The sequence below is a fragment of the Nelusetta ayraudi genome, unplaced genomic scaffold, assembly GCF_046127955.1.
Source record: "Nelusetta ayraudi isolate G7.1 ecotype Tasmania unplaced genomic scaffold, CSIRO-AGI_Nayr_v1 ptg000238l, whole genome shotgun sequence".
NCBI classification, from domain to species: Eukaryota; Metazoa; Chordata; class Actinopteri; order Tetraodontiformes; family Monacanthidae; genus Nelusetta; species Nelusetta ayraudi.
This window is the reverse complement of record NW_027466287.1, coordinates 725,364-737,195: the sequence shown is the minus strand read 5'-3', so window position 1 is coordinate 737,195 and position 11,832 is coordinate 725,364. Positions and strand designations below refer to the sequence as shown.

General features: G+C 52.1%; 1 protein-coding gene across 1 annotated transcript in view; it reads right to left on the bottom strand.

The window, feature by feature from the left end:
* Positions 1-289: 289 nt before the first annotated feature.
* LOC142882210 (tyrosine-protein phosphatase non-receptor type 14-like) overlaps positions 290-11,832 on the bottom strand; it is a 35,776-nt gene continuing 24,233 nt past the window's right edge. Inside the window, exons 11-20 of the mRNA XM_076016798.1 lie at positions 11,701-11,749; positions 10,804-10,882; positions 9,354-9,808; positions 7,521-8,831; positions 5,920-6,060; positions 3,988-4,206; positions 2,594-2,722; positions 2,148-2,382; positions 1,623-1,786; positions 290-1,525 (exon numbers count right to left, since the gene is read on the bottom strand). Of these exons, the coding sequence (XP_075872913.1) occupies positions 1,397-1,525; positions 1,623-1,786; positions 2,148-2,382; positions 2,594-2,722; positions 3,988-4,206; positions 5,920-6,060; positions 7,521-8,831; positions 9,354-9,808; positions 10,804-10,882; positions 11,701-11,749 (2,911 nt within the window). The 3' untranslated portion in view covers positions 290-1,396. The remainder of the gene's footprint in view (positions 1,526-1,622; positions 1,787-2,147; positions 2,383-2,593; positions 2,723-3,987; positions 4,207-5,919; positions 6,061-7,520; positions 8,832-9,353; positions 9,809-10,803; positions 10,883-11,700; positions 11,750-11,832) is intronic.

Here is an 11,832-nt window from a genome sequence, read left to right as displayed (position 1 = left end):
AGAAATCTTTTCACACATGCCTCTTATATACACAGTTTTGGACATGGCTGGTTTGTATTATGATCCAGAGGAGGAGGAGGAGAAAAAAAAATACAAAAGGATATCAATGATTCTTCTTAACAGATCTGATCATTCAAATATTTTCCTGTTCTTTTAAATATCAATACAATTAGCAATTTCCAATAAAATAAAATAAAATAAAATAAAACAAGCCGCCGCTGATGATGCAAACTGCTAACAGTCCGTTTAGACGTTAAATTCTTTGGAGGCAAACGTTAGATTTAAAAAAAAAAACTAAAAAAAAAAACAACTGCAAGGGGTAAAATGGGGGGGGGGGCGACGGCCAGGCAACTTCTGGATAAGGCACTGGGAGGCGCTGTTGCTGGTGCTTCAGGACCGCATTATCTGAAATTCGCGAGTCAAGCATCTGGCCATGGACTTGAAATGTGACGTGGCGCACAGGTAACACGAGGAGGAGCACAATTTAAAGGAGCTATGTACAAAGTGCCTTCACCTCTAGAGGTCAGTGTTGGCCACACCCAAAAGAAGCAGTGACCCAACGTTTTTAGGACTTTGATGTGAATGCAGAAAACTCGCCTAGGGTTTTCTTTAAAATTGAAATTTAGGCTACGCTTTCAGCCGCTTGTGTTGTTTTCAGTACAACGAGAATACTTTTGTATTTAGCTCCTTTTAGCTACTTATGTACAAAATGATGCAACTTGGAATGAAAAATTTGGATGCAAACATTTCGACAGTCATCGTAAAGACAACGCTTTTTTTTTTTTTTTTTCACACAGCGGGAACCGACTGAAATGTGAAATGCTGAGAGCTGGAATGTCGAGCTCAACGCTGCTGAAGTCAAACATTACATATTTAAATAATATTTTAATATTATGCTGTAAATATTTGCAGAGTCAGCAAACATTTTTCCTTTTTTTTTTTTGCTTTTTCTTAAAAAAAAGCATATTTCTTAAAAAAAACAAAAAGAAAAAACCTGTGATATGAAGAATACTTTTGTTTGGCAAACTCTCTCAGAGTGTTGGAAAGTTGTAATACTACTGCTGCCACCCAGTGCTCGCGCAGCATAGTGCCTTTTTTTTTTTTCTTTTCTTTTTTTTTTCAATTTTACCAGCAATTATTTGTTCACTTCAATGACGGCCATACTGTGAAATGTAGAACCGCAGGCGCGGACAGACAAACACTTTCACACCTGGGAGTTAATAAAGCAAGCCAGGTCACCTGACGTTAGAGGAGTTAAAGGAGGAGTTAAGTCAAAAAAACCAGCAGCCTGGCTGTGTTACACTTCCTACAGTTAGTTAGTGTAGTTACAGAAACCTTAAAAATGCTGCCAAAATTCCTGCTAACTGCCGCGTCGGCACGGTGAAACCAGCCGGGCTCAGATGAGGCGGGAGTTCTTGAGGAACTGGATGAGGACCTGGTAGACAAACTTGTACTGGGAGATGGTCTGAACCATCAGCATCCTCTGCCGCCTCAGCTCCGACAGCATGGCGGGCACCTCCACTGGCTGCGTGCGGAGGGGAGGGGGGAGACGGGCGGTGTGGTAAATGACAGGAAGTGACACTCGCGCCGGGCCGACTCTGATTGGCCGGCCGTCCACCCACCTTGTTCTGCTCCAGGCAGCTGATCATCAGCTCGGTGAGGATGACCACGCCGGTGCGGCCCACGCCGGCGCTGCAGTGAACCACCACAGGCGGGTTGAGACTCTTGGAGGTGTCCAGCATGGAGTTGGTGTGTCTCCGCACGGACTGGATCTCCTCCAGGTAGGCTGAGCGAGAGAGAGAGAGAGAGAGAGAGAGATTTAATCTTGATTTATGTTTTTATTTTTGTCAGAATTAATTGAGAGATTTTTTCAGTTCAGTTTTAACACCAGTTAATATCTCACTAAATCTTTAGGTCCCTGCACATGTTTTCTTTGACCACTAGAGGGAGTAAAGCTGGATTTGTCCTGACCCCTGGCAGACCTACTTGTTGTAGCAGCTACAGCTCCCTAAAAATGGTGCAGTATATCACAAATGTATAATTGAGACCTGATCAAGACTCACACAGCTGCAGTCGCCACAGAGAACAATCGTTTTTCTTATTAATAGATGAGGGGATGAAATACTTGTTCAAAAGAAGCCACTCACAGAGGAATCCCTGGACATATTCGGGGCAGCCCTGCTCGGGCCAGTCGGTGTACTGCAGGTGCCAGACGGTGCGCTCCTGGCCGGACAGCAGGTGCTTGACCTTTAACCCCGTGGTGGCGTAGCAGCCCGAGTCGGTGCGGAACTTGGTGGTCACCTTGAACTTGCCGTGGGTGGCCGAGTTGTGCTTGGAGCCCAACTTGGGCCAGTAGCGGTGGCTCTTGGAGCGGCCGCCCTCCTGTGGTGGTTTGTTTTTCCGGGAAGGAGGGAAGGAAGGAAGGAAGGAAGGAAGGAAGGCAGGAAGGAAGGCAGGCAGGAAGGAGAAAAAAAACAGAAAAGTGAGGAGGGGAAAAAACACAATAACACGGCAGCTGTACACAGCTGAAAGCATCTGTGTGTGTGTGTGTGTGTGTGTGTGTGTGTGTGTGTGTGTGTGTGTTGGTACAAACCTCCTCGGCGGTAACCATGGCGATGACGTTGACCCCCTGCTCCCACACCATCTGCCAGAAGTCGGCGCAGGTGTTGGCCAGTGGCCCCTGGGTGGCGATATAGTGCCACTCCTCACCTCGGATCATCACCTGGAGACACACACACACACACGAAAATTACAACAACACCAGAATAAGCACACGGCGGCTAATCAACAAAGCCGGCTGTCATCTTATCCACCACTGGGGGGCAGCATAGTCGTTCCTGCAGCCTGAACTTGGCCGCTCGTCCGCAACAAATCCTCCACTTCATTTATAGTCGGACGGCGTCCGCAGCCCCGAACGGCTTCCTTCCCAGCGTGAACGCGCTGCTGCAGCCACTTGGTTCCTTAAGTGGCGTTACATAACAAGTGTGTCCCGGGCTAATACCTCGGGACACCTCGTGACGAAGAGGTGGGAGGGAGGCGGGGGCGGGAGGAGGAGGGGGGGGACAAACGGGGCCCTTTGTTCCTCTGCAGCAGCAGCATTTGATGACAGCGTCACCAGCAAAATAAAAGCGATATTTCGAAAATTTGCAATTTGCAGGCGTTTCCACTGAATGGTGCGGAGCGCAGAAGCCGCCATTCCCGTCAAATCTCGACCCCACTCTGAAGGAGGATGGAGGCACAAAAAAAATTGTTGTTTCAGAGGTTTTTCCAAGTTTAGCTCTTTCCATGGCCAGTTATTTATTGCCATATTTAGGTTTTGTGCAATTCTCGGGGCGGTGGAAACGCGGCGAGCGAGAGGGTTACACCGTGGTAGGCGGCGACAAACAGGCACAACAAAAAAAATGCAAACTCATGTCCAAGCTCTTGTTCTGCAGCCACGCAGCACGAACAGAGGGGCTTTGATGGTGGGAGCAGCTGGGTGAGGGTGGGGGTGGGGGTGGGGGTGGGTGGAGGTGTGGGGGAGGGGGAGGGCTGGGGGGTGAGGTGAGACTTAAGAGAGGTTTGGAGTTTGGAACGCATTCTTTGGGAATTCCGCGAGCTCCGCTGAGCTTAAAGGCCCCAAACAGCTCCCGACCGCGGCCCTTCATCCTCCCCTCGGCCACAAGAAAAGACCCGGCACACAGCTCAGTGCGGCTGCATTTCTTCCCCCCCCCCATTAGCATTTTCTTCTGATGCGTTTTGCATGTTGAGCACGGCTGCTGCTGCAGAGACATCCGAGACCTCAAAGATCCTTCGGCTGAGGAAAATAACTTAAGTATCTGCCGCCACGGGACGACTCGGGGAATCTCACTCATCCATCTTGACAGCAACAAATGGCAGCAACGCGCTGCTTAAATGCGACAGACAAGGGAGGCAAAACACGAAGAAGTGCTTTCTCTGGGCTCTCCGTACCAGACGGATGCCTGAGATAGAGCTTTTCCGCCTAACCTTGATGTGCGAGGCGTTGATGTAGCCCGTGTTGTTCTCCTTGTTGGGCACCAGCTCCACCCGGTTCTCCTCGTAGGGAACCACGTCGCGGAAGCGGTTGCGCTCCGTGTTCTCGGGCAGGGCGGCCGTGGTGACGAGGCCGTCGGGCCTCTTCTTGGGAACCTGCTCGTACTCGGTGAAGACCCGCTCCTCCTCCAGCTTCAGCTCCAGGCTCTTGCACTGCAGAGAAACACGGTGGTTGGGGTAGCGACGCATCAGTAGCTGCGTTGCCATGATAGGTTTGCACAAAATAAAAAAAAAAGCAATATCAGTCTTAAGTTTCCACAAAGTACAATTGCGACTTGCAGGCGTTTCCATTGAATGGTGTGAAGCCGGAAGTCTCGGAAAATCTCGTCCCGTGAGATTGGACGAGTTTTATTACGTTTGCTTTTTTTTTTGGTTTACGTTTGTTTGCTGTGAAAAATGGTTGTAATATTTTTTTTCGCGTTGATTACTTGTTTCGTTCCATTTTCACTTGGCGTGAACCGGTCACGTGGACCCACGTACATCACGTTCCACTGATGTGTAAATGCGGAAAAAAAGTGTTTCCATGACACTGACTTTCGCGATATACTGTACCTCTCTCTATATTGTCTGAAAAGCCACCTTATGAGGACATCAAAGCCTTTCAGCCATATTTGAGAGGTTTGACGAAGTTTACGTCTTTCCAGTTTCTTATTGCGATATTTAGGTTTTTGCACAATCCTAGGGGTCATGGAAACGCAGCAACTCAGAGGTGTCGCTCTCGGTCGCTACCCGATGGCTTTTTTTTTTTTTTTTTTCTTCTTTATTCATTTACATTCCGCCAGGCTGCAGAAGGAATCCAGACGCCTCATTACAATAACACGTCTGTGTTTCTGTACCATCGTCACAACTCCCGGACGGAAGAACTGGGATGTGTGCGCGACACACCGACGCACTGGTGTGGGTTTCTGCTGCTGCTGCTGCTGCTGCTGCTGCTGCTCATTAGGACGCTCATGTTTGAGAGGGCAGCATCGCTCTCTCTCTCTCACCGCGCGGCTCACTCTCTCACTCTCTCGCTCGCCCGCTCGCTCGCTCTCTCGCCCTCTCTGGGGTCACATTCCTCACATGCCGATGGGCCCAGAGGCGCTAAGCACCGCCATGCCACGCGTTCCACAGCCCACTTAGGGCCTCGTCGCCCCGCTAGCTGGGGCCGAGGGCCCAGTTCACACCTCCGCACTCCGACACCACCATCAGCCACAGCAAAGCTCCCATCGATCATTGTCACGTCTGCCATTTATTAATTTTCCAGTGAATCGGCGTATACAAATTAAAGTCAATTATCAAATAAAGGCGTCTAACAGAATGCGTGTCACTGCATGTTTAGCCCTCTGTTCACTGCCTCCAGCAAAATTAATAAAAAAAAATTGCTCTATTTTTAACTCCCTGCTTTGATTCTTTGTTATACTTCATCCACACCCTGGCCTAGAGGATGTGTGGTATCAGTCCCCTAGGTGACATCACAAAGGGCTGGATCACTAGAAGTGCAGTTTTTAGCAGGTTGACAGCATACTGTGATAACATTGTTGTCATTGTTGTTTTCTCCGATTGTACAAAGCGCTTTGAGGCGTTTTTGGATGTGATTCAGCGCCGTACAAATAAAAGTTGATTGATTGATTGATTATAGAGAAGTCACACAAAACAAGACACATAAAACTCGCCAAATGCACCTGTGGCACTCTACGTTTAAACTATGCAGCGACGATGCTCTAAACGTCATCTCATTGTTTCTGTGACAACGACAGTAAATCTGATTCTGAAAAGGGAAAAAAAAATGCTTAGAAATTAGATGATCGAATGAGAATGAGATGCTGATAGTTGAGACGGTTGAAGAAATTGACGTCAGAAAATATTCAAGAGGGGCCCTCTTACCATCTCGTCGGTGGAGGCCTTGGCTCCGTCCTCGGCCGGACTCTCCGGCACGGGCATCCGGGCCACGTAGAGGCCGTTGAGTGCGGCCATCATGAGCGGCCTCTTCATGGAGTCCACCGACATCTTCTGCCTCTCCAGAGTCTTCAAGAGAGAAAAGAACCCCGGCGTCATGTTCACGGGCGGCACCTGGAGACTGGACCGGTGGGAGGGGGTGACCCTCCAAACAGCGGCCATACACATGTAGGAGTGGGTGGTGGCAGAGTGTGTGTGTGTGTGTGTGTGTGTGTGTGTGTGTGTCCTGTTTGTAGGGCAGACCTGTACCAATCCCCTGGTGGTGGGTCCAAAGGTGGCACTAACGAGGCTCCGATCCAAAGCCTATTAAGAGGAGACCGGCCGCTTTCTGATCCATCCCACTCGCTGCTCAACCGCTTTCTCGTCAGAGTTGCTCTCTTCTCTTCTCAACCCGTCTTTGATGGCCCACCTACCTCCACGAAGGCTTCCCTTTCACCCCCCGAGCGCACGTTCCCTCCACTGAACCAGACGACGAGGGCGGCGGCGGCACCGCACCAAACTTTGACCCACTTTGCACAGTCGCGCCTTCCTCCGCAGATTAGCGCCGCTAATCTCTGATGCTATTAAACTAGCAGGGCAACCCTACCCCACCCCACCCTCCCTCCCTCTTCATCCCCCCTCCCCCAACAGCAGGAGCGGGACGGTCAAAACAACAGCTTGAGGGGGAGGCAGCGCCACCACCGTCAAGGTTTGGGATTAAGACACAAAAAACAACGACAACAGTGACACACTTGTGTCGCTTGTGTGACTCACATGACTCGCATCTTTTATGGTTGAAATACTAAAGAGGAAAGACATTGGATTTGCGTGTAATTTACTCTTTTCTCAAACTTTCTCCTCTCATGACGTGTTTGATGTGAACCTGCAACAGAAACACACACAACTCCTGGAATAATCTGAGGGATTTATCAGGGGTTTTAGGGTGGTGCCCCGGATTACAGCTAATTAGGAGCAGCCAAACCAGCCGGCAAAACAACAGCCACAACAAGCCTCAAATACTTTGAATTGTGTGAGATTAGGTCTGATTATCAGTTGCGTTCAGGACCTGGTTAGATTCGGAGGCTCCGCTTTCTAAATCCCACCACTCCGAGACGCGATGTTCACGTTTTGTTCGAGTCGAATGTCCTTTTTATAAAGACGGCGATCAACGACTTCAGTCGTTCAACGCAGTGTGTGAAAGCTTACTGGAGAGACTCCAGATTGAAAACCCAACGGCTGTTTGCGGATGATGAAAATCCGTCACCATCTGTCATATCAATTCTTCTTCTCTAGCAGCTCCACAATGACACAAACCCAGGCACCCAAGAGTTGCAAGATGGCTCCCATTCATTTTCAATGTAGTTGCTCACCAAGTGCATACAGGGAAAAAGTTTATGACTTCCGCATTAATGGACCCGATTTTTTTTTTTGCTGCAGTACCTCAAATGGCCACTGGGAGATTGCCGCCATATTGGCAACCCAGTATCCACTTCTTATAATGCATCCATGAGACAAAGCCCCCAGTAGAAGAAAGAAGAAGAGGTCTTTACCCTCTGTGCGATTTCCCGCTCCACGATGCTGTCCTCCAGCGAGAACATCTCCGACACCGGCCTCTCCTTCACCGGCTCCTTCCTCACTCTCTCCTTCACGCTGGTCAGGTCCGGTTCTGAGATGGACGGGCCCAGCACCGCCCCGTTCACCCCGGCCTGCTGCTCGCCGCCCACCCCTCTGGTCAGGGTCCCGCTGCCACCACCGGCGCCTTGGCCGGGGTCCACCGGCGCCCCCTGGCTGCTTGGAGGCCCCGGGGCGTGGTTGTGATGATGGGCGTGGCCGTGATGGTGGGCGTGGCCGCGGACCTGGGCGCCGCCGCCACCGGGGGCCCTGGGCGGGGGGCCGGGGTACTCCGGCGGGGGCTTGTTGGGCAGCTTGGCCAGCGCGGCCTGCAGCTGGGCGCTGATGCTCACGTCCTCGTTCAGACCCGGGATCTGCACGTCCAGCTCGGGCCTCTCCTCCTCCTCCTCTTCATCCTCCTCCTCGCTCTCGCTGCTGTGGATCAGCATGGTGGCGTTGGAGAGGGTCTTCTGATGCTGGTAGGCCACCTGGCCGGGCGGAGCCACGGCAGCGGCGGCCTCGGGGGCTTTCTGAGCCGCCATCTGCAGGGGCTGCAGCGCCCCCTCCTGCTGCTGCTGCTGCTGCTGCTGCTGAGGGGGTGGCGGCGGCTGAGGCGGAGGGGGCGGCGGCTGAGGCTGGGGCAGGGGCGGAGTCTGCGGCGGCATCACATGCTCCCTGAGGGTGTTCCTGCGGTGCAGAGGAGCGTTGAGGCCCTTCATCACCAGCCCCTCCATCCTCATGCTGCTCACCACCTCCATGCTGTGCCTCTTGCCCAGCGTGCAGCGCTGCTTGGCGGCCGCCGTGCTGGTGGTGAGCGGCTCGCTGACCTCCTGCAGCGACTGGTGCACCACGGCCGAGCTGTCGGGCTGGAAGGTCTTGACCGACAGCTGCACCATGCGGGTGACCAGCTCGGGGCTGCTGCCGCCCATGCAGCGGTGGCGGTGGCTGGCCAGGTCGGGCGTGCTGGTGGCCGGCCGGAAGGCGCTGCAGGGGTACGGCGGCGGCGGCCGCGACATGTGGTTGCGCAGCATGTTGGCGGCGGCGGCGGCGTAGCTGCCCGGCAGCTGCTTGGTGTTGGCCAGCTCGGGCGTGCTGACGGTGTGCGAGATGGAGCCGCCCACCTCGCCGCCGCCGCCGCCCACTCCTACGACTCCGCCCCCGCCGTTCTCGCAGGGCGAGTGGCAGGGGCCTTGGCTGCTGGCCGGCCCCCCCTGATGGGGGCCGTGGGACACTGGCTTGCTGTAGCTGATCTGCACCGGAGACAGAAAAAAATAAATGAATTAGGAGATGAGAAATGATTTGCAAAATGTTGAGATGGTTTGCACGCACACAGAAATCAGAAAACTGCCGTGGCTGCAGAAACTGGTTTAATGTCCCGGTGCATGATGGGATTTTTTTTTTTCAGAGATTGTGCAACATTTCAATTCATTAATTCAACAAGACAGTGTGCTAAATTAAATTATATTAAATTCAATTAATTTTCACTATTAGAGGGTTGCACCATATTCAGCGAGAAGCTAGTCGCCATCTCTGGGTATTTTCTCTTGTCATCCAGCCTCGACTTGTTCAACAAGGCCACGCCTTCAGGTTTTAGCGTTAATGTGGAAGCTGATACACCTGCAAAATAATCTCATTCAGGATAAAGTTTGTCGCCTCTTCACTATGGATGACCTGGATGACCGAGAACCTTCACAGACAAAATCAGACTTATATAATAAAAATTGCCAACTCCAAAAGTGAAATGAAGACTTCCAAAGCAGTGCGGCTGCTACCTGCGGGGTGTACGGCCCGGGACTGGGCCCCAGGCCGTGGTAGTGGCGGCGGTCGCTCATCTCCGGCTGGCTGTACACCAGCGCCTCGGGCTGGCGGTAGGCGCAGGCGTTGCTGATGTTGAGGCTGCGCAGCGACTGGCTGTGCAGGTCGTGGTGGGCGGGCAGCATGCGGCGCTTCTGCCGCATGACGGCGTCGTACTCGGGCGTGGGCCGGTAGGACGGCGCGATGATGGCGCTGTGGCGGTGGCTGGGGATGTAGTCGGGCCGCATGAGCTCGCTGCCGGGGATGCTGAGGTTGGAGGACATGGGCGACGCCGGCACGAAGTTCTGCGAGTGGTTGAGGGAGCTCAGGCTGGGGCTGCTGTACATGCTGCCGTTGGGCACCGTGCCGTTGCGGTAGGGGAAGTCCAGGCTGGTCTCCGACTTGTAGTAGGTCTCCTCGTGGAAGATGCTGTCTGGAGGGTCCAGAGGGAGGAGACGGAGGAGGAGATGAGGAGGGGCAACGACAAGAAAATGGAACGGGCCAATTCCATGACTTTGCAGGAGGAAATCCTGCAGCTAAACACTCTGTTACGGGCTTTGTGACATCACCAAGGGCTGCGGCAACTCTCAACACTGCGAGTTGAATGCAACACTTAATTTAGGTAACATCTTTATTTGTCTGAATGAAAGAAAATAAGAGTCAATCTATCAATGAAGACAAAATGAATGTTTTTAGTGCAACACTTCATTATGTTGTTGTTGAGACCCATGTTTTGGTGTAATTTCTCAGCTGTTGACGCTCGCGGCTCCGTCGCCGTGCAGAGGGTGATCATCATTGTTTGGTTTTTGGCAGCAGTGGGTTTTTTGCTGCAGGAGCAGAAGCGACCGCAGGGAGATTGAAAATCTCATCGTCTCCTCATTAAAGCAGCAGCAGCAGCAGTCGGAGTCGGGACGGCGGTGGTGGAGTGCATGTCAGCACTGCTTCACTCTCTCACTCTCTCTCTCTCTCTCTGTCTCTCGCCCTCTGGTGTGAAGCGATCTGCAGCCCGTGACGAGTGGAGGCGCGATGCTTGAGGTCGAGCTGCGGCTCCGATCTCTCACCCGGCGGCAGAGCCCCGGCGTTTTTCCTGCTCGCTGGAGCTCAACAGCACGTCGTTAAAAAAAAATAAAATAAAAAAGCGGAGCCAGCGTTCAGATCGGTAAATGAAAGACGGAGGCATTAAAAGAAAAAAAAAGAAAAGAAAAACAGCTGCAAACCAAAACCGTTGGGCTATAATTGGCTGCTGCAACAGGAGTGAGGCCGGTGAGTCACCAGCATGGTGATGGGAAAGACTCAATTAGCCGCATCCAAACGCTTCCGGAGGATGTGGAGGAGCTCGGATCTTCGATCACGCTGCGGTCGGAGTGTGTGTGTGTGTGTGTGTGTGTGTGTGTGTGTGTGTGTGTGTGTGTGTGTGAGTGCGTTCACCTTGGGAGCTCTGCGTGTCCTGGTAGTGCTCCCCGTACTTGGAATGCATGGACTGGAAGTTGCAGGACTGAGGCCTTGGCTGAGGGAAGACGCTACAAGTTAGGATGTTGCTGCTTCCCACTTATTTTTTTTTTTCCCCCCTCATTTGCAACGTGACCTCAAAGGAATCCACCACCAAACGTTTCATTTTATTCATCGACCACCCACTCATCCACCCACCCACCCACCCATCCCTGTGTCATTGTGGTTTTCCAGCCATGGAAGAAATTCTGAACCCGATGCCATCACTGCATCTGCATTCTGATCAGATGAGGGAAGATCTGCCGTGATTCCACCACCACTGGGATTCTTTCCTTCTGTCAAACTGCAGGATGGTGCTTATGTGGATTACAAAATGTCACCAAAGGAAAAAAAGCCAAACAACTCACTACAAATTTTTTTTTGCAATTCAATGTAGGTTTTTGGAAGAAAAACATCAATTTTCAATATTTTTATTATACAGGTGAACTTTGACTGAAACGTGGCAATCTTTTTTTTTTTTTTGCTAAAAAAAAATACTTTAAAAACACTGAGAAGCCATTGTGCCACATTTGGCCGGAGTCATTGTTTGTCTGGCCGGCAGGAAGGGAGTCACACACACCGCTGCGACCGCTGCATCAGAACGCAACTCCCCTGCACGAGCTCACGATACGCAAGAGCGCCGCTGGGAGCTGCCACGAGAGGGAGGGGCGGAAGGGGTTGAGGAGGGTGCGTGACTCCGCCCCCCCCCACCCCCGCCACCCCACTCCCTCCCGCCGGCCCTCCCGGCTTCCTGTCTCGCTCCTGAAGGCCGGCGGGACGAATATAAAACAGGCTGTGTTGTTGTTGTTGGTGCCGCTGAGCAAAGCAAAAGCTTACCAGAGACATGCGGTGGTTCCTCCTGATTGGTGCAGGTGAGTGAGTGGGCCTGAAGAAGGAGAGAGGGAGAGATAAAGAGAGAGAGGGAGAGATGGGGAAAAAAAATCACTCATTAAAAACATCTTGACCTCT